Here is a 25557-nt window from a genome sequence, read left to right on the forward strand (position 1 = left end):
ATTTTGTAATAACGGAGAGCAAAGTTGAGAAGAAATTGTTGAAGTTAAACATAAAAATGGCACCTGGGGTGAATGGAATCTATCCAGTTATATTGAAGAAAGCAGCGAGGAAAGTTAGCAAACCCTTAACCATAATTACAAGAGCATCTTTAGATTCAAGGGAGGTCACCATAGACTGGAGATGTGCAAATGTATCCCCAATTCATAAAGGGAGTTCAAAGGATAACACAAATAATTATAGACCTGTTAGTTCAACTTCTGTTCCGGTAACAATAATGGAGTCACTGGTTAACGAAGTGATGCAGGATCACCTAGACAAGACTGCAGTAACAGTTAAGACAGAATGGGTTTCTTAAGGGGAAGTCTTGTCTGACCAATTTGATTGGATACTGCAATGTGGTTGCAAAGGAACTGAATAAAAAAAAATTATTTTGATATCATATACTTGGATTTCAGGAAAGCTTTTGATACTGTTGCACATGGAACACTGCTGTACAAATTGGAGAAGTATGGCATTAAGTGCAAGTTGCTGCAATGGATAAGGAAATGGTTGACTGGGAGACAACAGAGAGTGGTAATAAATGGACACTGCTGTAAGTGGACTAAGGTTATTAGTGGAGTCCTCCAGCATTCAGTGCTGGGCCCACTGTTGTTTTGTGTATTCATCAATGATATCAATGAAGGTATATCAGGCTTAATATCCAAGTTTGCAGATGTTACAAAGGTTGGCAGGGTTGTTAATGACAGTAAAGGCAGTAAGCTACTGCAACAGGATCTAGAAAAGTTAGGCAGATGAGCTGAGAAGTGGCAACTGAAGTTTAACATTGACAAATGCAAAGTACTGCATATGAGTAACAGTAACCAAAGAGAAACGGTACCAACTGTGTCGTACTACACTCAGGGAGGTGGAGAATGAAAAAAAAAATGGGGGTAATTGTGCAGTCAGATATGATGTTTTCTGAGCAGTGTAGATAAGCCGAGGGATCAGCTTATGGAGTTTATGAATTTTTCTAGCAGAGACAAGGAGGTGATTATCCCCATATATAAGGCAATGGTCAGGCCACACCTTGAGTACTGCGTACAGGTCTGGAGGCCTCATTTCAGGAAGGATGTAGAGTTGGTAGAACAAGTACAGAGAAGGGCAACAAGATTGGTGAGAGGAACAAAGGGGGTGCTCTTACCAAGAGAGGCTTACGTTCTGCAAGTTGCAGCATCTGGAGACTAAGCACCTGCAAGGTGATCTAACTGAGGTGTATAAAGCCTTGAATTGTTTGAGCAGGCTCAATGATGATGGGATATTTCCGCTTGCTCAGATTAAGAACCTGAGGGGGCATAGATTCAAATTGAGAAAAGACAGTTGTAGAATAGATGTGCGTAAGTTTGCCTTTAGCCAGAGGTTTGTTGATTGTTGGAACAGACTTCCATCTGTTGTTGTGGAAGATGATGGCTTAAATAAATTTAAGGCTGAACTAGACAAACATTGGAGTGACTGGATGGGTGAAATGGGAAGGTTTTTTTTTTTTTTTTTTTGGCTGATGCTATATAAGCTTGCTTCCTTGCATCATATGCCTCAGCTAATAGGAGCAAAAGAATCCTTTCGGGAGATAACACAGAACTGAGTTTAGAAGGATTGAAATTGACTAAGTCATCTTCACCCCACTGAAGATCAGCATTTAAGGAACTGGAAGTTGATATTTAAAAAGTTAAAGCTGTTTGTGTAGGAAACTTATCTAGAAGACCTTTATGCCAAACATCATCAAAAGCCTTTGAAATGTCAAGAGCAACAGCTTGATTTTCACAAAACGTTTCCATTGAATATGTCCATAGATGGGCAACATAAGCCAGAATATCAACAGTGAATTGACACTGATGGAATCCATGCTGGCGATGATTGATCAAATGGAAGGCTTATAGATAGTTTAAGCATTGGTGATTAATTGATTTCTCCAATACTTTAGAAAGAGTAGAAGTGCAATGTGTTTATGATAATTAGATGGAAGGGATTAGGCACTACTTTTAGAAACTGGTTGGGTATGAGCAATTTCTAAGCAGAAGGAAAAATACCAGTAAAATAAAAAAGTGTAAAAGGCAACACAGAGCAGGAGTAAGCTCAGCAGCACAGGTGTTCAGAACAAGTGGAGAAATACCATTGAGACCTGATGCTTTCTTGGTATCAAGACTGCTCAAAATTCTTCTAACATCCTTTGACAGAAGACAAGGGGGGACACAATGAAGCATACTGGGAATGGTAGAAGGTGGTTTACCAAGGTCATCAATACAACAGTTAAAAGAAAAGTAGGATTCTAGTAGGTCAGCTTTATATTTGGCTGAAGTGGCAATAAAACCATCTGGTTTTGACAGAGATGGGAAAAGTTGCAGCCAATAGCTTTGTCAAGATATCAAAATTCTTGATTACCATTTGGACAAGAAGCACATTTTCTACTCTTAGCCTGTTCAAAATCTGCTGAATAATAACTGTAACTGCTTTTTATTGTGAGCTTTGGTGCATGCACAAAATGAAGCCGAAGATTAGGATGCAAGCCAATTGCAAATGAACATTCTTATCTTGAATGCATTTATTGGAAAACCAAGGTTTATATAAAGGATGAGATTTTAAGGTGGAGCTGAATAAGGTGTAGTTGGTGTTGAATAAACGATTTCAGTGAAATTATTTTTGGAATAATAATTTCACAGACACGAACTGAGCAAAAGTGACATCAAAAAATTTAAAACAGTAACGAAACAAAGGTAAAGAAGAACAGAAATCTCTCAGATTTCATCCCATTTTGAATTCTTGTAATGCCAAACAACACGAGGTTCAGAATGTGCAAATGTATCCCCAATTCACAAAGGGGGAACAAAGGGTGACAAGTAATTACAGACCTGTAAGTTTAACTTCTGTTCCTGGGAAAATAATAGAGTTACTGGTTAAAGAAGTAATACAGGATCGTCTAGACAAGACTGCAGTTACAGATCAGACACAGCATGGGTTTGTTAAGGGGAAGTCTTGTCTGACCAAATCTGATTGGATACTATGATGTGGTCACAAAGCAAATGGAAATCAAATAACTTTGATATCATATACAGTCCATTCCGGTTATTTGGGACACATCGGGACTAGTGCATTTTGGCCCGATTAAGCGGCTGCTCCAATTATCCGAAGTTTCATGTAAATAGTTAAAAATACAATGTACCCCCCCCTTTACAATTAGTTCACTGTACAATCAAATCACGTTACAACGAACTCAACATAGTAAAGTACCGTTCACTATACGATGTGCAGTAAGCACCAGTCATTGTGATCACGTTTGTGAATTAAATTTTAATTCTATTAAACAGCGATTCTAATTAGCGAAAACAGGAGGAAGATTATCCACAGGCTATAAAAGCAAGGATATATTAAGCACAAATTTACCCTTTATTACCTTACCAATTAAAAAATTAAATGATACGTGAAAATTGTAAGAATATACGTGATAATCGGAATAATTAATACGTACTGTAATATGTACATATGAGCTAGTTGACATTTCTGTTCACTGACATTTGTGGGTGGGGGTTAAAATTTAAAACAGTAAAAAGATAAGCAATCAATAACAAAGAACACAGCACACACAAATTGCAAGTAACACAATACGCGCATGTGCGAACCGAGTAACGAGTTACAAAGCTTTAAAAATACGAATGAAGAGATCTGAAAATTAATTTTTTTATATGACTGAAGATTTCATGGAAGTGTAAACACATTTCATCATAACAACCCACAGAATTCCAGCTGTCATTATTATCGCAAATTCAGTAAGATTGAGTTTACTGTCCGTTTCTGATAGATTTCACTAACAGAAAATCCCAATAAACAGGTGACTGCTAATTGTTTTTATTGTTTTATGGTTGTGACCTCCAGAATTTCGATCGAACCACATGGTACCGTCGGAGACAATCGTAGGGTAATCTGCAGTACTGTGGTCGCCTGCCCCGATTAAACGGCATGCTGTCCCAATTAGGCAAAGTAAACCCTGGCTATTTTCTCGATTGGTTTCTGTTTTTTTAAGATTTGCCCCAAATAAACGGCCGCCCCGATTAACCGATGCCCCAAATAACCGGAATTCACTGTACTTGGATTTCAGAAAAGCTATTCAGAAAACACTGCTGTACAAATTGGAGTAGTATGGAATTAACGGCAAGTTGCTGCTATGGATAAAGGGATGGTTGAGTGGGAGAAGACTAAGAATGATAATCAATGGTTACTGCTTTTCGTGGACTAATGTTATTAGTAGTGTCAGGCAGGGTTCAGTGTTGGATCCACTGTTGTTTTTTTATATTTATTAATGATATTGATGAAGGTATATTAAGCTTAATGTCCAAATTTGCAGATGATATGAAGGTTGACAGGGATGTTAATGACAGTAATAATAGTACACTACTGCAACAGGATCTGGAAAAGTTGGGCAAATTGTCTGAAAGGTCGCAACTGAAGTTAACACTGACAAATGCAAAGTACTGCATATGGATAGCAGTAACTCCAGAGTAATGTATCAACTGTGCGGTACTACATTCAGGGTAGTGGAGAATGAAAAAGACCTGGGAGTAACTGTGCAGTCAGATATGAAGTTTTCTGAGCAGTGCAGGCAGGCTGCCAGAGCAACCTATGGAGTCTTGTCAATGATATACAGGAATTTTGCTAGCAGGGATAAGATGACCAGACCTGTATGCAGTTCAGTACTGCATACAGGTATGGCGGCCTCATTTTAGGAAGGACATAAAGCTGCTGGAATGAACACAGAGAAGGACAATGAGATTGGTGAAGAGAAACAAAGGGTTCTCTTATCAAGAAAGGCTTGATAAGAGAAGTTGGCTAGTCTGGAGACCAGGCACCTGCGAGGTGATCTTATTGAGGTGTTTAAAACTATGAATGGTTTTAGCAAGGCAATGCTGATGGGACTCTTCCTCTTGTTCAGATTACTCACTTTAGGGGTCATGACATAAATTCAAATTGAGGAATAACAGTTGTAGAGTAGATAAGCAGAAATTTGCCTTTAGCCTGCAAGTTGTTGATTGCCACTGGAACAAACTTCCATTTGTCATCGTGGAAGTTGATAGCTCTCTTCTTACTCTTAGTTACCCTAACACAGCCCATGTATTTATGTTTCACGATAGGAAGAAGTAGACAAACCCTTGGAGGGAATGCTTAGGTCAAATGGGAAGTGGTTTTTTTTTTTTTTTTTTGGCTAATGCTGTATAAGCTTGCTTTCTTGCACCATATGCCACTACTAATGGACACAAGAGAAAGGCTTCATTGAGGAAGAGACCATCATGAAGTTGCAATCTGAGGTGCCAACAGGACCACTTTAGGCACCTCAGATAGCAACACCTCAACCATGTACTTGGAAGGGTTGTTTGTGAGAAAAACAATCAAGAGTGTTGGCTGTGTTTAATGATTAAGACTGTCTGGTATTCTGGTAGGTAAATGAACAATCTGTGTTAGTAATTGCAAATGCCTCAGCATCTCTTTGAAGATGCTGAGGAAACCAGCTGGAGTTGAGAACATTAAAATCACCAATGAAAATGACCTCGCTGTTAGGAAAGTTGGACTGAAGAAAGTCAAGTTTCAACAAAAGTCAACAGTTCCAACTGATCAGTGCAGTAGGGAAAATGATAGAGGCAACAGATGAATGACATCTAGAGTAGAGTAGAGAGATTTTAAACCAGAGAAAAATCAAAGAGAGGAAATTCCATTAATATGGAATTTCCTTTATTCCAGACAGAGACTTCTATTAATAAGTCTCTGTCTTATGTGCAGCAGCACATAAGACAGAGAATGTACAGCAGCCTGGAAAGCAAGGTGCTGGGGAATTCAAGGCCTGCTGTGAGTCATCATGAAACATAAATACATGGGCTGTGTTAGGGTAACTGAGAGTAAGAAGAGGTGCATGTATTGCATATGCAAGCAGTTCTCGCTTTACGAGTTCCCGGGTTTACGAGTTTTTTTCCCCCAAGTATCAACAAAATCGAAAATATGAACATTAATTGCAAAAAATGAATGTTTCAATTCATAAATACTGCATTCCAAACCACGTGCATATAATACAGTGTACCCCGCTTTACAATATTAATCAGTTCCAGAGACACCATCGTATCATTAAAATACCATACTGTGAACCCAATAACACTCTGTTTTGGTAATTCGTTTCACGATCTTGGAAGTTGAAATTTTTGCCGTATAACTAAGCTATTTATCTCTCTAAAATGTCATTTTTAAGGTCACACTCGTGACCTTAAGGCCATATAAAAGGTCATGAGTGTGGTTTGTAAATTGTATTAGTTACCAATTCAAATCATTAAAATGCACTACACTTTCATCGTTATCATATGTTCCATTATAAGAATCAATTTTAAACGCCTTTGTGATATTTTTCTAAAGCACATTTCTGGAGGTCACAACCATAAAACAATAAAAACAATTCCCACTTTCCAGTTTATTCAGCTTTTCTGTTACTGCAAGCAATTATAAACGGATAGCAAACTCGATCTTCTTGCATTTGCGAAAATACCGATAGCTGGAATTGTGTGGTTTTTTACGTTATTATGGTGGAATGTGTATAAATCGATCGTATAAAAAACATAAATAAATTTTCAGAATCTTCTCTTCATTCCTTTTTTTTTTAAGCTTCGTAAACTTGTTACTCTACGCAAATCGTGTTAGTTGCAATTTGTGTGTGCCATTAAAAAATGCTTATAAACACAATTGCAAAATTTATAATTAAAACAGAAGATTATCTTGGAAACAAACGCCTCTTGAAGCATTTCTGAAGAAGATGACTCCTTGTGCAGAAAACCAACGAGTGCCAAGCCAATAATGAGTGATCATCAACGAGTGTGCATTTAGTCGATGATGTTGATGAAGAATAAACATTCTTTAACATTTGTAAGTCGTAAATAATTTCTCTATTATTATAATTTGCTTGATTTTACAGGCTCTGTTTTCATTTCTTTCGATAAATCAATCATTGATTAAACAAACTAATTAGCTAACTAATTTCATTGTTGAGAACGTAACCCCTATTTTTACCCATATGTCTATGGGAAATTCCCGCTTTACGAGCATGCACTAAGAACGAATTAACTCGTAAAGTCGAGAACTACCTGTACAACAATGCTAGGAGCAAAATAAAAAAATCTGATGAATTTTTCGAGTGCTGGTCAAGTCATCAAAATAATGTAGACGTGGGGATATCAGAAAAGTGGTGTCACCCAGATATAAGGGAAGCAGAAGTTCAATATGGGAAGTAGAATGTGTACAGAAAGTTCACACAGGATAAGAGAGGGGGAGGGGTTATGCTCTTAATTAAGAAACACAAAATCTAAGGCAGTGCAGTTGACATGGGTGACCAGTGCAACGTTGATTCAGTTTGGTGTGACTTAAGCATAGGGAAAGCAAAAATGAGAGTAGGACTGTATTATAAACCTAATGACTGTGATGAGTACAACAAACAACTGTACAGACAAATAGAGAGGGCCAGTAAATCAGAATGTCTTATAATGGGCAATTGTAACTTTCCAGATATTGACAGGAACTTGTGGGTTCACTTACACACTAGCAAGACTTCTGTGGATTTATTGGATTAGTTTTCTACAGCAGCATACTAGAGAGACAGCAAGAATAAGTAATATTCTTGATCTGATTATGAGCAGCAATTATTCATGGATTAAGAATCCGCAAATAAAAAGACCACTAGGTGGTCTTTTTATTTGCGGATTCTTAATCCAGTAATATTCTTAATCAATCACAGCGTATTGATGTGGGGTTTATATGTAACTACCATCAAGGGTAAATGGAGGGGTTTTTCTTTAGTAAAGGCAAATACAATGGTCTCAGACAGTTTTTAAATTTTATACAGTGAGACCAACTAATGATATTACCATCAGCAAATTCCATATGGGAAGCAGTCAAGGAAATAATCATAGAAGCTACTAGGCTTTTTACACTAACTAAGAATTACTGTTCAAGGCTTAGGCCTAAATGGATGTTAGATGAATTAATGTGACTCACTGCGGAGAAGAAAAATGCATGGGATGTATATAAATTGATAATTTTTAAATAGTAGCAAAAATGTCACTATTTTATTATGAACTTTGTAGCATAAGCATGATGCCGTGGATACGGCTACTTATCAATAGCATTTTCCATTTCTTTTATTAAGATAAAAATTTCATAATCACATATTAGAGAGTCTCTTTGACACTCTTCGGTTTAGGGTCTCATCATGTTTAATCTGGCCCTGATTGGCAACAATGCTGGATTAAGTATACTGTAATAGTGGCATGTGATGCAAGAAAGCAAGCATATGAGCTTGTGTAGCATCGGCCAAAAAAAAAAAATTTCACACAATCATTCCCTCTAAAAGTTTGTCCAGTTCCTCCTTGAATTTATTTAAACCATCAACTTCCACAATGACAGATGGATGTTTGTTCCAGCAATTAACCAGCAGCTGGCTAAAGGCAAACTTCACATATCTATTCTACAACCGTCTTTCCTCAATTTGAATTTATGCCCCCTTAGGTTCGTAATCTGAGCAAGCAGAAGAATCCCATCAGAATTCAGTGTGCTCAACCCATCCAAAGCCTTATACACCTCAATCAGATTACCTTGCAGGTGCCTAGTCTCCAGCCTTAAGCCACTTAAGCCTCTCTTCGTAAGAGAACCCCTTCATTCCCCTCACCAATCTTGTTGCTCTTCTCTGTGCACTGCTTGTTTGTTTGTTATTTGGTTTTTAGGAGCATTAGCAGCTAAGGCCATATTGCTCCAGGGATATGCAGTGGTCATTCCCTGACCTTTCCGCATCCTCCGTTTTTGGCGGTCACGGGCTCGAACCCCGGTTTAATCAAGAAGTGTGTGCTACGCACTGCTGCTACTGCCCACCTGGCTACAATGTACACTGATCAAGCAAATCTACATTCTTCCTAAAATGAGGCCTCCAGACCTGTATGCAGTACTCAAGGCATGGCCTGACCATTGCCTTATACAAAGGGATAATCATCTCCTTTTTGCTGTAAGTAAAATTCCTGAATATCATTGACAAAACCCATGACCTGCTCTTGTCTGCATTGCTCAGAAAACTTCATATATCTGACTGCACAGTTACTCCCAAGTCATTTTCATTTTCTACCACCCTAAGTGTAGTAACACAAGTTGGTACATTCCTCTGGGGTTACCTCTACCCATATGCAGTACTTTGCATTTGTCAAGGTTAAACTTCAGTTGCCACTTCTCAGCCCATCTGCCCAAATTTTCTAGATACTGTTGCAGTAGCACACTGACATTAACAACCCTGCCAACCTTTGTATATCATCTGCAAACTTCGATACTAAGCCTAATATACCTTCATCAATATCATCGATAAATATACAAAACAACAGTGAGCCCAACACCGAACCCTGTGGGACTCCACTAATAACATTAGTCCACGAAGAGCAGCATCCATTGATTACCACTCTGTCTTCTCCCACTCAACCACCCTTTTATCCATTGTAGCAACTTACCCTTAATACCATTTTGTTCCAATTTGTACAGTAGTCTTCCATGCGCAATGGTGTCAAAAGCTTTCCTGAAATCCAAGTATATGATATCAAAATTATTTTTTGCATCCAGTTCCTTTGTAACCACATCATAGTATCCAATCATATTTGTCACACAAGACTTTCCCTTAACAAACCCATGCTGTGTTTGAATTATTGCTGCAGTCTTGTCTAGATGATCTTGCAATGCATCTTTAACCAGCCTCCATTATTTTACCCCAAACAGAAGTTAACTGGGCTGTAATTACTAACTGGGCTGTAATTACTCGTGTCACCCTTCGATCCCCCTTTGTGAATTGGGGATACATTTGCACATCTCCAGTTACCTGGGAAGGCTATTTTGAGAGTGCAACAGCCATTAAAATGAATATACATATATGTTTTCAATAAGGACATTGTGGGAACATACCTCACTTGCCTACAGATGAGGAAAATGACAGAATAAAAAATGTACTAAAACACAGTTATAGGTTCCAAAAAAATTCCTACATATCACTTAGTTTATAAACTTACTGATGAGTACAACATACACACTCACTGTGCGATTGTTTTACCAACAGTCCTACAGTATGAAATAAACTCATACGAATTATTTATATAAAATTTCATTATTAATTAATGAAAGCAGTAAAAGCTATAAACAACAAAAACGTTATTAACCTATATTTATATTATAAAGCTTATTAATACATACCCTCATGGCTTTAGAACAGTCAATATCAGAAGTTATGGGAACCTATTCAAAGAAATAGAATTCATTCTTATCACTTAGTAACAATATCATGAAATAAAAGTAATCCCTAATCAGTTAAGAAATCAAACTACAATTCTTTATAAAAGATGAGAGCTACAAAGAACAACATACAAAGAGAGGGAGAGAAAGATTATATTAGTATTTGCAGAGGCATATGATGCAAGAAAGCAAGCTTATGCAGCATCAGACAAAAAAAAAAAAAAAAAAAAACACTCTCATTTTGCCCCTCCGTTCATTCCAAATACCTATCCAGCTCAGCCTTAAATTTATTTTGGCTATCAACTTCCACAACAAAGGATGGAAGTCTGTTCCACGAACCAACTACCAGCTGGCTAAAGGCAAACTTCCGCACATCTATCCTGCATCTGTCTTTCCTCAATTTGAATTTATGCCTTCTCAGGTGATTATCCTGAGCAAGAGGAAGAATCCCATCAGCACTGAGCATGCTCAAACCATTCAAGGCTTTATACACTTCAATCAGATCACCTTGCAGGTGCCTAGTCTCCAGACACTGTAATTTGCAAAACTTAAGCCTTTCTTCGTAAGAGCAACCCTTTGTTCCATTCACTAATCTTGTTGCCCTTTTCTGTATTCATTCCAAAAGCTCTACATCCTTCTTAAAATGAGGCCTCCAGACCTGTATACAGTACTCAAGGTGTGGCCTGACCATTGCCTTATACAAGACGACAATCACCACCTTATCCCTGCTAGAAAAATCCTTTTCACTCTCTACCACTGTCAGTGTAGTACCACAGAGTTGATACGTTACTCTGGGGTTAATGCTTCCCATATGTAGTACTTTACATTATCTCGCTGTCTCGATTCAGAATAAACCAAGGAGCTTGACTAGTTATACAGGGTGTCTCAAAAATATTGGTACAAACATTTAGGGGAGATAGGTAACATCTAAAAGAATGCGAATCGCATAGGAACCCATAACCGGAAACGTCACGGGAAAGTAGTAGCAGGGGCACAAGAAGCAGAAATGACACAAGACAGTAACTAGTGGCAAACATTTATTTGACATAATATTAACAATGGAGTACGAGATGGATTCATTTCATGCTGTTACAACAGATGCTCAAAGGTTCCACCATGAAACACAATGCATGCATGACACTGACACAGCATGGATTGGCAGACACGGGCGAACACACCTAGAGTTTCTTTGACAGTAGCAGCAGCGCAGACAAGTCTCGCCACGAGATCCATTTCCATTTCCACAGGCGATTCATATACAATAGATTTCAGCGCCCCCCCCCCACAGAAAGAAATCAAGGTTCGATAAATCAGGTGAGCATTGGGGCCAGGCAACAGGTCCACCACGGCCAATCCATCGACGTCCAAAACACCTGTTCAAATGGTCACGAACACACCTTCCATAATGGGTAGGCGTCCCATCATGTTGAAACCAAACGTTGCATCTCACATTTGCTGGAACATCGTCAAGTAACCCTGGTAGAACTTGTTCAAGAAAGATCCAATATTTAGCGGAGTTCATGCAGGATGGTAACAGGTATGGGCTGCTAAGCGGTCACCGACCATACCTGCACACACATTTATTGCGAAGTGATGTTGTGCCGCATGGGGGGCACACCGTGTGAGTTGTCGTGTGCCCACACATGAGCATCGTGCTGATTGAATAAGCCTTCCCGAGTGAAATAAGCCTCATCCGTGAACAAACATAGGCTGTAAAATTCAGGTCTTGAACACTTTCTTGGAGAAACCACTGCACAAAAGCCACACGTGCAGGATGATCTTGGGGGAGCAGTAACTGAACCCTTTGGAGATGAAAGGGGTGTAAGGAATCGTCGTGCCAGACATGCTGTACGCTGCAACGAGACACTCCTAAGGCATAGGCAACGGCACATGTGCTGGTAGTAGGATTATTCTGGACGGCATTCAACACACTTTCTTCCATGGCAGGAGTTCGCATCGAACGTGGTCTGTCCGCACTACTCCTGTTACCTCTAAATGACCCATAATCACACAAATTTTGTTGCACACGTGCAAACAAACGGTCGTCCGGTACATGTCTGTCTGGGAAGCGTTCTCCATAAATTCGTTGAGCGGCTCGTCCATTGCCCTCTGCTAATCTATACACTAGGTGCATGTCTGCCAGCTCACAGTTCGTATATTGATGCATGCTCTTTGTGCGGCAACTACTGCTTGAATGAGTAAACCAGAAATTTTCTCTCTCGCGAACTGATAAACAGCGCCGTTGACTTACAGTGACGTTTCCGGTTATGGGTTCCTATGCGATTCACTTTCCTTTAGATGTTACCTACCTCCTCTAAACATTTGTACCAATATTTTTTGAGACACCCTGTATAAGCTACTTATAGGAAATAACTTAATATAACAATTAGTCAATAAAGCGGCTAAATATAGCTAAAAAACTTCCCATTCGCCTGATCTGCAAAACTTGTAAAACACGTGGATTGGATATCCTTACTGATACTAAGTAATGAAAGAACTAAGTAATGAATATTATAAAGTAATGAATATTATAAGAGAACAATCCTATAAACAACAAAGAAATAAGAAATACATATAGGAACTCAAATTTTTAATAATTAATATTGGTATGGAATTCATAATTCCATTACAAATTACAAAATGATAAATTTCATATCACCATCACACTAACCTATTTTGTGATTTTATCATGATTTTCACTGACTGCTTGACGGAACTGCACAAACAGAACAATACTGTTATCATAGCTAGAGGCTGAAATTAAAGTTTCGTAGTGTTTCTTGGAGCCTTTCTCACAAAATAAAAACATGTATCCAACAGTAAATCAATAAATAATTGAGAATAATGAAAAACTAGAAGGTACTATGGAATGACAAATCTTGCTAAACAATGTTTCATTCCAATGGACATGTTTAGATGTGGAGATTGCCCAGAAACCACTTCCTGTGAAAGTGTAACTTCAACTGTGAAGTCATCATTGAGATTAGAACTGAGACCACGTATATTTGTGAAATGAGCTAGAAAGTGTTTGGGAGGTTTAGATCTTTTTGCAGATAAGCTTTCTCTATCAGTTTGACAATTCATGGTGTATTCAATAGCAAGAAAATGTGGGGGCGGGGAGGACATGCTGTATGAAATTTTTGGATATGGCATACACATGGTAAGAATATACCCAGATCCTTGATATAACATGGCTTCAAAAATGCTCCCAGCATACACACTACTCGAACTCCCTCCAGTCACTATCTGGCAGAGTAGAGGTACACTAGCTGATCCGGAAGCTTCCTAGAGAGTTACCAATAGGTTTGGCCCTGTGTACTAACTAGTGGCCAGCCTGCAAACACTGTTTTAGAGCTGTACCCTCAAAATGTAAGGAAGTTTGGATCTTGCCATGGTGTTCATCAAAATCTCAAAAAAAATACATTATACTGCATGATGGAAGAAATGGGGAAGGGTTGACCGGAACTTAGCTCTGGAGACTAAACATGGGTTCCACCACTTCAAGCCTCCAATAAGCAAAGTCGTGATTTTGCACCAGTTGATGAGAGTCGTACGTTGGCCTTTGAAACACTAAAATATATATAAATTTTAAGGTTTATTCACATGCTGATTATAAAATCCTAAACTTGAATTAAAGGCATATGCTTAGACCTGGAAAAACATAAATTAATACCAATATATTTACAATTTAATCATATATATTTTTGCATAAATATATACTTCTTGAATTCGTGAAAGGTAAACTTTCAAGATTGTCAATGAGGTACTGTTTACTGAAAAAAACCAACTTGCAGTGCACTACTAAACAAGCAACAAGGAATGGCTCAATTACATAATCAAAACTTCTCACATACACATAAAAATATCAATAAGAGCAATGTCATGTTATCAATTATGCCTGTAGGTTTTCTGACCTATATAAGGAGTACTGCAAATGCTTACACTTTCTTTACAGTGCAGTGTAATTAAAATGTCACAAAAAGTTTTAAAAGTCAGAAATAACAGAATTAAAAAGTAGACAGTGGTCCTTTATGCAAATTTTGCTAATACACTGGTCTTTTCTTTGTAAAATATAAATTCCAGAATGCTCAGGAAGTCTTCCTAGGAGGGAGGACTATTCCCAAGAAAATTTTTAGAAAATCATGGTCAAATGTGCCAAATTCTCAAATTTTGGGGGCTTTTACAAAGTCTTAAACCATTAATTTTGAATGATTTTGTTTTTCTGAGATCTCAAGGAAAAAATTATTTTAATGTTTTGGATGCTTGTTACTTTTGCTGCTCACCCTGCTCTCTCGCTTCTTTGTTGCAATGTGCTTAATTAATAAAGTCACCGTTTCCTTTATTTAATAATTCATGCTTCAATAATATTGCATTTAAACAGTACATGTTCTCATTTCACAGCAATGCTTTTAAATAAGAGCATTGTAAGCACTAATTTGACATTTCAAATTACAAAGGAATAGTAAATTGGACAAAACTAATTTTATAGGTATTATTTATTTATTATTCAAAATGTTTTTATAAAGATTTCCACAGTAAAAGCATGTTATCATATTTCTTATTGCAATTTTTTTTTTTTATTGTTTATATCTATGGTTACATGATGGCCCTCAATACGCCAAGGTTTTATTAAGCATTTTAATTATTAATTAAGCATTCTGATTGTCAAATGCTTCAATAGAGAAGCCACAAAGTCAATGCACTAATGTCATTAGTAATAATAAATAATTTATTTAAAAATAATATTTTTTTTGTTTTAAATACATGATTTTTTATTTTTATTTTTTTTTTTAACTTCCAGAATGCTGTTCCAGTGTTTCAGCGGGAAAAAAGCCCTGCTAATACACCATTCTCTAAGATGTGAAAGACAACTATTAAAAATATGGAATTGAATTATGTGGTGAATATATGATTAAGCACAAATTTAAGGCAAAAAATAAGGTCAACTTACAGACTGAATCAATTTACATATGAAATATACGGTAATACATTTACAAATTTGAAAATCCAGAAAAAAAAGTGCATTTCACAATATCATTGGCAATTTCATAATCCTTTTTGAGATAAATGATACTACAGTGATGGACTTAAGTATTTTAATGAAATGTAAGGCAATACAAATATTTGCTGGCATGTACCTTATGGTTTTCTTCATCAAAATAGCTTACAGAAAAGTCTCCATCAGGAAGGCCACATTTCTCAGATATCTATATAAATAGAACAAATAAAAAAATAAAATAAATAAGTGCCTCATATTTAAAAAATACTTTATATACAAATTTTAACAAAGCATGTTCAGCACACAACCATACAGTATTATTGTTAATCATAGAACCACAACATGGAGTGACAAGCTGTTTAGATGATCAAACAATTTTAATATCCACAACACAGCAGTACCTTCTGGATGCATTGCCCTATGCCCATACATTTTAAATCTATGACTTTACATGTTACATTTTGTCTTTCAAGTATTCTTTGTACCTTTTCTAGACACTACCAAACACCCTAAGTGCATCATTTATAATGAGAAATTAAAAGATTCACAATACATTTCTAGCCAATCTCATAGAGAAGGAATATGTTCCCTTCAACCATGAGTTATTCTGGATTTATCAGCAAGCAACATTGCATGTTGCTTTCTGATAAAAATGCATCTTGAAACAGTGCAGACAGGCTGCCAGGACAGGTCATGGGGTTTTGACAATGGCATACAAGAACTTTGTTAGCAGGGATAAGAAGGTTATTATCCTATTGTACAAGGAAATGGCTAGGCCACATCTTGAGTATTGTATACAGGTGTGGAGGCCTCATTTTAGAAAGGATGTAGACCTGCTGGAACGAGTGCAAAGAACAGCAACAAGATTGGTGAAGGCAACAAAAGGGTGGTCTTAGCAAGAAAGGCTTCAGTTCCGAAAATTGCAGCACCTTGCAGGTGATCTGGTTTGGTGTTGAAGGCTTGGAATGGATTGAGCAAGAGCAATACTGATGGCATTCTTCTTCTTGCTCAGACACAAAAACGGGCATAAACAGGTGATGTGGAAAAGTATTTTTTTTTTTTTTTTTGCTGATGCTTCATATAAGCTTGCTTTCTTGCATAATTTGCCACTAATACTAAACTTCACTGCGTTGGGAATATTCTCCCTATTTTTATGGAAAAATTTGCAATGTGTTCTAACAGAGTATCCTCTTTTAACATTTTTTTCCTTCCATAGCTATACTAAGGTATAGAAAACAGTTTATTTATACATGATTCTGCCGCCAGGCGTCGCTTGGTGAAGACAGACTTCTGTAGCTGCTGCAACCCGATAAGTTTTCCTTGAAATTTTATATTTTCGATTAGTTAACGTATTAATCAGTGTTTTACAAATAGATTAAATAGGCTCAGTGGCGTTCATTGGCTTATTTTTTGAATTTGGCTAGCGATTTTGTAAGTTACAACTCGCCACTTGTACTGGTGTTTTGGCTGGAATATCATGGCGTAACCAATAGCACAGAAGAATAGTAGGGTTTAATTGTAATTGATATATTTTGAAGGTTTTAACCACTTTTTGGGTATATATCTTTTGTATTTAGTTAAGGATATAGCTAATTTAAATATTATTATCGTTACGGTATAGCGTATATTATTATTATCAGCCATATGGTGCAAGGAAGTCTGAGGATTAGGCTGCACCGGCCAAAGAAAGAAAAAAAAAATTCCGAATTACCCAGAGAGAGAGAGGTTGAAGGGAATCACCAAGAAAGAGAAGAATAATGATATCCGGCTCAGGACCCTGGGTGTGCCAAGCCCATACTCACCAGATGTGAGCCTCTGGGGTTATCTCGAACTTGATAGCTAAGGTAAAACTATATAGCAGAAGATCCATTACTGCATTAGCTTAGTATAGTACTGTACAGTCGAGTATAGTATAGTAGATTAATCAATTAAATATATTAACTTTATTAATTTTTATTGCTAATTAATTTCATCGTATTTAAGCAGAAATCATGCCCCAGACTAGAGCAGCAAAGCAATGTGCACAAAGTAGAGGGAGTGCTGTGGCTCAGCGGGAACCAAAGGGGAGATTCTCCAACACATCATGGCCTAAAAAAATGTGCAACTTGTGAAATGTTTGTGGACCTATCTAGAACAGGACATGATCTAGCCGAGGAGGTTGTCTTTGTGTGTGCTAGTTGCAGAGAGTATCGAGAAATTAGGTGCCGATTCAGTGTTCTGATAGGCATCTATTAGAGTTTGAAAAGTAGGGTAGATGCCTTCGAAGGAATGAAATGGGGGTTCCATCAAACTCTCTGCTGCCCAACTCAATGCCTCAGCTCACTCTTGTGCATCAAGCAACACAGCGGCAATCCTCAGGACAGAATGTGCTGGTCCCACAGGAGCTAGTTATTGGCGGTGACTCTATTGTCAGGAAAAAGGGAAATATATTGTTATTGTGCAAAAAGGATAGGTGGAATAGGACCAGGGTATGTCTGCCAGGGGCAAAAGTTGATGACGTTGCAGAGCAGATATCTTTTAAGCGCAAAAAGGGTGATATTGTTGTACACGTTGACACTAATGACATTAAGAGTAGGAGATCTGCGGACTTATTTAACAAGTAAGATTGAACCACTTAACATAGATGGGTTGACTATTGATGATCATGCTAAGGTGGCTGATAAACTGAACGAGTATTCTGCATCTACATTCACACATGAGAAGTTATTCAATGAGGTGAGTGCCAGAAGTTTATCAAACTCTAATAACTGATTTTGTAATAACTGAGAGAAAAGTGGAAGACAAATTGTTGAAGTTAAACATAAAAAAGGCGCCTGGGTTGGACGGGATCTATTCAGTTATATTAAAAGAGGCAGCAAAGGAAGTAAGCAAAACCTTAGCCATAATTATGAGAGCTTCCTTGAACTCAGGGGAGGTCACCATGGACTGGAGGTGTGCAAAGGTATCACCAATTCACAAATGCAGTTCAAAAGGTGACACAAGTAACTATAGACCTGTTAGTTTAACTTGTGTTCCAGGGAAAATAATGGAATCACTGGTTAAAGAGCACTGCAGAATCATTTAGAAAAGACTGCAGTACCAGTTAAGAAACAACATGGGTTTGTTAAAGGGAGGTCTTGTCTGACCAATTTGATTGGATACTATAATGTGGTCACAAAGGAACTGAATACCAAAAATAATTTTGATATCATATACTTGGATTTCAGGAAAGCTTTTAATACTGTTGCACATGGAAGACTGCTGTACAAATTGGAGAGGTATGGCATTAAGGTTAAGTTGCTACAATGGATAAAGGGATGGTTGAGTGAGAAACAACAGAGAGTGATAATCAATGGACACTGCTGTTCATGGGCAAATGTTATTAGTGGAGCTCACCAGGGTTCAGTGTTGGGCCCATTGTTGTTTTGTATATTTATCAATACTATTGATGAAGGTATATCAGGTTTAATATCCAAGTTGCAGCTGATACAAAGGTTGGCAGGGTTGTTAATGACAGTATGCTACTCCAACTGGATCTAGATAAGTTGGAAAAATGGGCTGAGAAGTAACAACTGAAGTTTAACATTGACAAATGCAAAGTACTGCATATGGGTAGCAATAACCGAAGAGAAATGTACCAACTGTGTGGTACTACACTCAGGGAAGTGGAAAGTGAAAAAGACCTGGGGGTAATTGTGCAGTCAAATATAAAGTTTGCTGAGCAGTGCAGACGGACTGCCAGGGCAGATCATGGAGTCTTGTCAATGATATATAGGAATTTTGCTACCAGGGATAGGGAGGTGATTATCCCGTTATACAAGGCAATGGTCAGGCCACACCTAGAATACTGTGTGCAGGTCTCGAGGCCTCATTTTAGGAAGAATGTAGAGTTGCTAGAAGGAGTACAAAGAAGGGCAACAAGATTGGTGAGAGGAACAAAGGGGTGCTCTTACCAAGAAAGGCTTAAGTTCTGCAAATTGCAGTACCTGGAGAGTAGACACCTGCAAGGTGATCTGACTGAGGTGTATAAGGCCTTGAATGGGTTGAGCAAGATGAATGCTGATGGGATTCTTCCTCTTGCTCAGATTAAGAACCTGAAGGGGCACAGATTCAAATTGAGGAAAGACAGTTGTATAATAGATGTGCAGAAATTTGCCTTTAGCCAGCAAGTAGTTCATTGGTAGAACAGACTTCCATCTTTTGTTGTGGAAGTTAATAGCCTAAATAAATTTTAAGGCTGAGCTGGACAGGCATTTGGAATGGATGGAAGGGTGAAATGGGAGGATTTTTTTTTGCTGATGCTGCATAAGCTTGCTTTCTTGCATCATATGCCTCTACTAATGCTAAGGCTAAAGTACAGGTCAATGTTGAAAAAAAGTTGTGAGTTAGGGTTATATTTGAAAGTATCTGCAATTCTGCCCAGACATGATAGGAGGAAGTACATGATGAGAGCCTTGTCAATCAGTTCAGCCCTGGAGAGATTGTGAAAGGCTCATGCGGTAAAATTTTTTCAGCGTGGTGTGTGCTTGTTCACAGGAGAGATTGTTTCTACAGGGATGGGATACACTTAAATAGAAAGGGTGCAAGAATATTTGCTGAAGCTTTAGAAAACGGGTCTCAAGTGTTGGGTTGCATATCATCCAAGTTTCTTACGACAACCGACTAAATAAATGATATATACATAAGATAAAACATATGGCTAATAATAATAATAACAGAGATAAAATAAGATAAAAGCATTAAAATAAATAAAAGCTTTCGAGACGAAGAACTTCTTCATTAGCTAGTCGGTGAATGGTGTTCTTCAGTATATATTGATGGTTACAATAGCAAAAATCAGCTTGGCATGATCATGTATCACAAGTCTGGTGTCGGTAGAATAGAATTATTAGCATTAGGAAGGGCAAATGATGCAAGAAAGCAAGCTTATATAGCATCAGCCAAAAAAAAAAAAAAAAAAAAAAAAACCCTATTTTACCCATCCCATCGCTCCAGATTTTCGTCAAGTTCTGCCTTTAATCTATTTAAGCTATCAACTTGTACAACGACAGATGGGAGTTTGTTAAAGCAATCAACCACCCGCTGGCTAAAGGCAAACTTCCGTACATCTATCCTACAACCGTCTTTCATCAATTTGAATTTATGTCCTCTCAGGTGTTTATTCTGAGCAACAGGAAGCATACCATCGGCATTGAGCATGCTCAAACTATTCAAGGCTTTATACACCTCAATCATATCACCTCGCAGGTGCCTAGTCTCCAGACACTATAATTTGCAAGACTTAAACCTTTCTTCGTAAGAGCAACCCTTTGTTCTGTTCACTAATCTTATTGCCCTTCTCCGTACTCATTCCAACAGCTCTACATCCTTCTTAAAATGAGGCCTCCAGACCTGTACACAGTACTCAAGGTGTGGTCTGAAGATTGCCTTATACAAGAGGATAATCACCTCCTTATCACTGCAAGAAAAATTCCTGTATATCATTGACAAGACACCATGAGCTACTCTTGCAGACAATCTACACTGCTCAGAAAACTTCATATCTACCTGCATAATTATGCCCAGGTAATTTTCACTCTCTACCACTGTCAGTGTGGTACCACAGAGTTGATACGTTATTCTGGGATTACTGCTTCCCATATGTAGTACTTTAGCTGCCTCCGGAGCCAGATGGGAAGGAACAGCAGTGCTTAGCACACGCTTCTTGATTAGACCGGGGTTTGAGCTCATCACCACCAAATACGGAGGATGCAGAAAGGTCAGGGAATGACCACCGCATATCCCAGAGCAATATGGCCTTAGTTTCTAATATTCCTAAAAACCAAACGAAAACGACAACATATGTAGTACTTTACATTTGTCAATGTCAAACTTCATTTTCCACCTCTCAGCCCATCTGCTCAACTTTTCTAGATCCTGTTGCAGCAGTGTGTGCTGTCATTAGTGTCATTCACAACCCTGTCAACCTTCGTATCGTCTGCAAACTTGGACATTAAGCCTGATATACCATCATTAATATCATTTATAAATACAGAAAACAACAATGGACCCAACACTGAACCCTGAGGGACTCCACTATTAACATTTGTCCACGAAGAGCAGTGTCCATTGATTACCACTCTCTGTCTTCTCCCACTCAACCATCCCTTTATCCATAGCAACAATTTGCCTCCAATGCCACACTGCTCCAACTTGTGCAGCAATCTTCCATCTGCAACAGTAACAAAGGCCTTTCTAAGATCCAAATATATGATATCAAAGTTATTCTTTGCATCCAGTTCCTTTGTGACTACATCATAGTATCCAATCAAATTTGTCAGACAAGATTTCCCCTTAACAAACCCATGCTGTGTCCAAGTTATAACTAAAGTCTTGTCTAGATGATACTGAAATGCTTCTTTAACCAGTGCCTCCATTAATTTCTCTAGAACAGAATTTAAACTAACAGGTCTGTAATTACCTGTATCTCCCTTTGATCCTGGTTTGTAGATTGGGGTCACATTTGCACATCTCCAGTCCATGGGGTACCTCCCCTGAGTCCAGGGAAGCTCTCATAATTATGGCTAGGGGTTTGATTACTTCCTCTGCAACCTCCTTTAATATAACTGGATGAATTCCATCCACCCCAGGTGCCTTTCTTTATCTTCAACAATTTCTCCTCCACTTTACTCTCCGTTATTAAAAGATTCTCTAGCTTACTGCCAGAGTTGAATACACCTCTGGCATTCCCCTCGCTGAATAATTCCTCATGTGTGAATGTATATGCAAAATATTCCTTTACTTTGTTAGCTACCTGAGCAGGATCATCAACAGTTGAACCATCGATATCAAGTGGACCAATATCCCTTCCTTCTAGAGTTTACATAAGTAAAGAACTCTTTGCTGTTTTTTTTTTTTTTTTTTTGCATTCTTTGCCAAAGATTTCTCATAATCTGCCTTCGCCTGCCTAACCTCCTTTGTAACTTGGTTAGACCAGCTTATCTATCATAGGCTTCTGTGTCACATGTTAATTTATATGCATCCCATGCATTTTCCTTCTCTGTCACATGTCTAATTAGTTCATCTGACATCCATTTAGGCCTAAATCTTGAACAATATTTCTTTGTTGGTATGAAAAGCCTAGTAGCTTCCAAGATTAATTCTTTGAATGCTTCCCATTTTGATATCCTGAAAAAGGCCTCTGAGGTTGGGAAAATTCATATTTTAGCATTAAATCAGCTCACACACCAACCATAAGAATAAGTATTTACTGTAACTAAAATATTGACATATTAAAATAAAATAACTATTTACAAAAACTGCTATTATATTAAATTATATACAGGCATACCTCGGTTAACGTTACCTCTGATAACGAAGCTTCGATATAACGAAGTCCGCAATTTCAAGCCCCATTTAACATAAAAAATATTCCAGTTTAATCACCTGAAATCTAAACAAACTGAAGAAATTACGGAAACCTTTGGGGCTTCTCGTGGTTGGTTCGAGAAATTTAAAAAACGGGCCAGGATTCATAGTGTAAAATTAACAGGAGAAGTTTCCAGAAAAACTAAAGGAAATAATTGAACGTGAAAATTTTCCACCAAATTTGTTCAATGTTGACGAAAGTGGTTTGTTCTGGAAACGGCTACCAACAAAAAGCTTCATTTCTATTGAAGAAAAATCAGCTGCTGGGTTCAAAGCAGCCAAAGACCGTTTAACGTTACTCTTTGGATCAAATGCCTCTGGCGATTATAAATTAAAATTGTTATTAGTTTACCATTCAGAAAATCCGAGGGCGTTAAAAGGTAACATAAAAATGAATTTACCTGTAATATGGAAAGCAAATAGAAAAGCGTGGGTTACCAAGGAGTTATTTACTGATTGGTTTGTTAACCACTTTTGTCCTGAAGTAAAACAGTATTGTCAAAAAAACAACTTTGAAGAAAAAGCTCTTTTGTTGTTAGACAATGCTCCGGGACATCATACTGATCTTAACACGTTGGACACATGCATTCCTGTCAAAGTTGTGTTTCTTCCAGCAAACACAACTTCCCTGATTCAACCATTGGATCAGGGAGTAATAGCATCATTTAAAGCTTATTATCTGCGTCGAACATTAAGCAGTTTAACTGAACTAGAGGATAAAGAGGAAATGACAGTTAAAACTTTTTTGGAAAAACTACACCATTAAAAACGCAATTGAAAACATTGATAGTTCTTGGAAAGAAGTCACAAAGAAATGCTTATATGGAGTTTGGCGCAAAATATGGCCAGAAGTTGTACTAGAAGAAGAAAATAACATCCAAGAAATTAGAAATGAAGTTATCCAGATGGCTCAATCAATAGGTTTCGAAAATGTCGATGAAGATGATGTTAGAAATTTATTGAATGCAGAAGATGATGGTTTTTCAGTGGAAGATTTAGAAAACCTTGTTAGCAACGAAGACAAAGATAATGAAGACGAAATTAAAGAAGTTCCTGCTGAAAAAGTGTTAACAACCAAAGATTTAAAAAGCTTAAATGACATTGAAAACATTTTAAATTTTTTTAGTGAAAATGATCCTGATTTAGGAAGAAGTTTTATTGTTAAGCGATCAGTGTTAAATGCAATAACTCCGTATAGGCAATTGTAAAATGAAAGAGAAAAAAAAGCATAAGCAATCAACTTTATACTCATATTTTAAAATGTGATTTCACTTTGTATGTAAGTTGACTGTTTATTTAATAAAACTTTTCTTTGTTCGAAAAAAAAAGCTTTTCATTTTCTTTACGTAGGAACGTATCCCTATTCTGGCCATAGTATTTTTACCTCTGAAAACGAAGTTTCGCTTAACGAAGTAATTTCGTGGAACGCATCCTATTCGTTATTCGAGGTATGCCTGTACATGTAAAAACATTAAAACTGTGATAAAATCCTTAAGATAAAATACACTAAAATAAACCGGATTAAAAGCGATAAAAACAATAAAAGTCTCTGGAGCTTTCGGAAGCATCGGCTTCCTTCCTCAGCAGTAACAAAACTTCCTGCAGCACGTCCATATATATATGTTTTATTGTTTTTATCACTTTTAATCCGGTTTATTTTAGTGTATTTTATCTTAAGGATTTTATCACAGTTTTAATGTTTTTACATGTATATAATTTAATATAATAGCAGTTTTTGTAAATAGTTATTTTATTTTATTTTAATATGTAAATATTTTAGTTACAGTAAATACTTATTCTTATGGTTGGTGTGTGAGCTGATTTAATGCTAAAATATTCCCATTTTGAATTTGCTGTTGGTAACATCATCAGTTGGTCCCACCGTATAGAATTTAAATACTGTCTCAGACCACCGTAGTCACCTTTACGAGAGTAAAAACCCTTCCCTTTACCCTTGATGGTAGTTACCTCTTCGAGTAAATCCCACTCAAGCACACTGTGATCAGTGCCACCTAGTGTTTCCTTTATCTGCAGATTCTTGATGCATGAAGAATCACTACTGATAATCAGATCAAGAGTATTACCTCCTCTAGTTGCCTCCCGACATGCTCATGTAGAAAAAAAATCATCCAATAAATCCACAAAAGCCTTGCTAGTGTATGAGTGACTGACCCACAAAAATTCCAGTCAATCTCTGGGAAATTAAAATCCCTCATTACAAGACATTCTGATTTACTGGCCCACTCTTATTTCTCTGCACAATTGCTCACTATACTCATCAGATTCATTTGGCCTATAACATACACCTACTCTAATTTATCCTTTCCCAGTGCTTATGTTACACCAAACAGATTCAACATTGCATTGTCCACCAACATCAATTGGATCCACTTCCTTGGATTTTATGTGTTTCTTAACTAACAGCATAACCCCTCCTCCTTTTCTGACCTGTCTATCCTTTCTGTACACACTGTACTCCCCAAATTCCAGTTCTGTACTGCTTATGTCTCTGTGACACCTTGTCTCTGATATCTCTGAAAGTGTCTGAAATTCTGACCAGACACGATAGGAGGGAGTACATGATGAGAGCCTTGTCGATCAATTCGGCCCTGGAAACGTTGTGCAAGGCTAAAGGGGTAGAATTTTTTTCAGTCTGGTCTGTACTTGTTAACAGGATAGACTGCTTCTAAAGGGATGGGATACACTTATATAGAAAGGGTGCAAGAATATTTGCTGATGCTATTGAGGCAGTGTTAGGTGAGTCGGAAAACTGCAAGTTTGGAGGGATACAAGGACTAATACATTAACAGTAGCCACTGGCAGAGGTGAAAGTGATTCTTGCACTGATTCTATTGGAATGAGC

General features: G+C 37.5%; 1 protein-coding gene across 3 annotated transcripts in view; it reads right to left on the reverse strand.

The window, feature by feature from the left end:
- LOC150082208 (uncharacterized) overlaps positions 1-25557 on the reverse strand; it is a 285622-nt gene that overhangs the window by 201835 nt on the left and 58230 nt on the right. For all 3 annotated transcript variants that reach the window (XM_090379171.1, XM_090379172.1, XM_090379169.1), the window contains exons 2-3: positions 15448-15516; positions 10271-10312 (exon numbers count right to left, since the gene is read on the reverse strand). In XM_090379171.1, the coding sequence (XP_090235297.1) occupies positions 10271-10276 (6 nt within the window). In that variant the 5' untranslated portion in view covers positions 10277-10312; positions 15448-15516. The remainder of the gene's footprint in view (positions 1-10270; positions 10313-15447; positions 15517-25557) is intronic.

The sequence above is a fragment of the Mastigoproctus giganteus genome, chromosome 8, assembly GCF_048544385.1.
Source record: "Mastigoproctus giganteus isolate SK-2022 chromosome 8, ASM4854438v1, whole genome shotgun sequence".
NCBI classification, from domain to species: Eukaryota; Metazoa; Arthropoda; class Arachnida; order Uropygi; family Thelyphonidae; genus Mastigoproctus; species Mastigoproctus giganteus.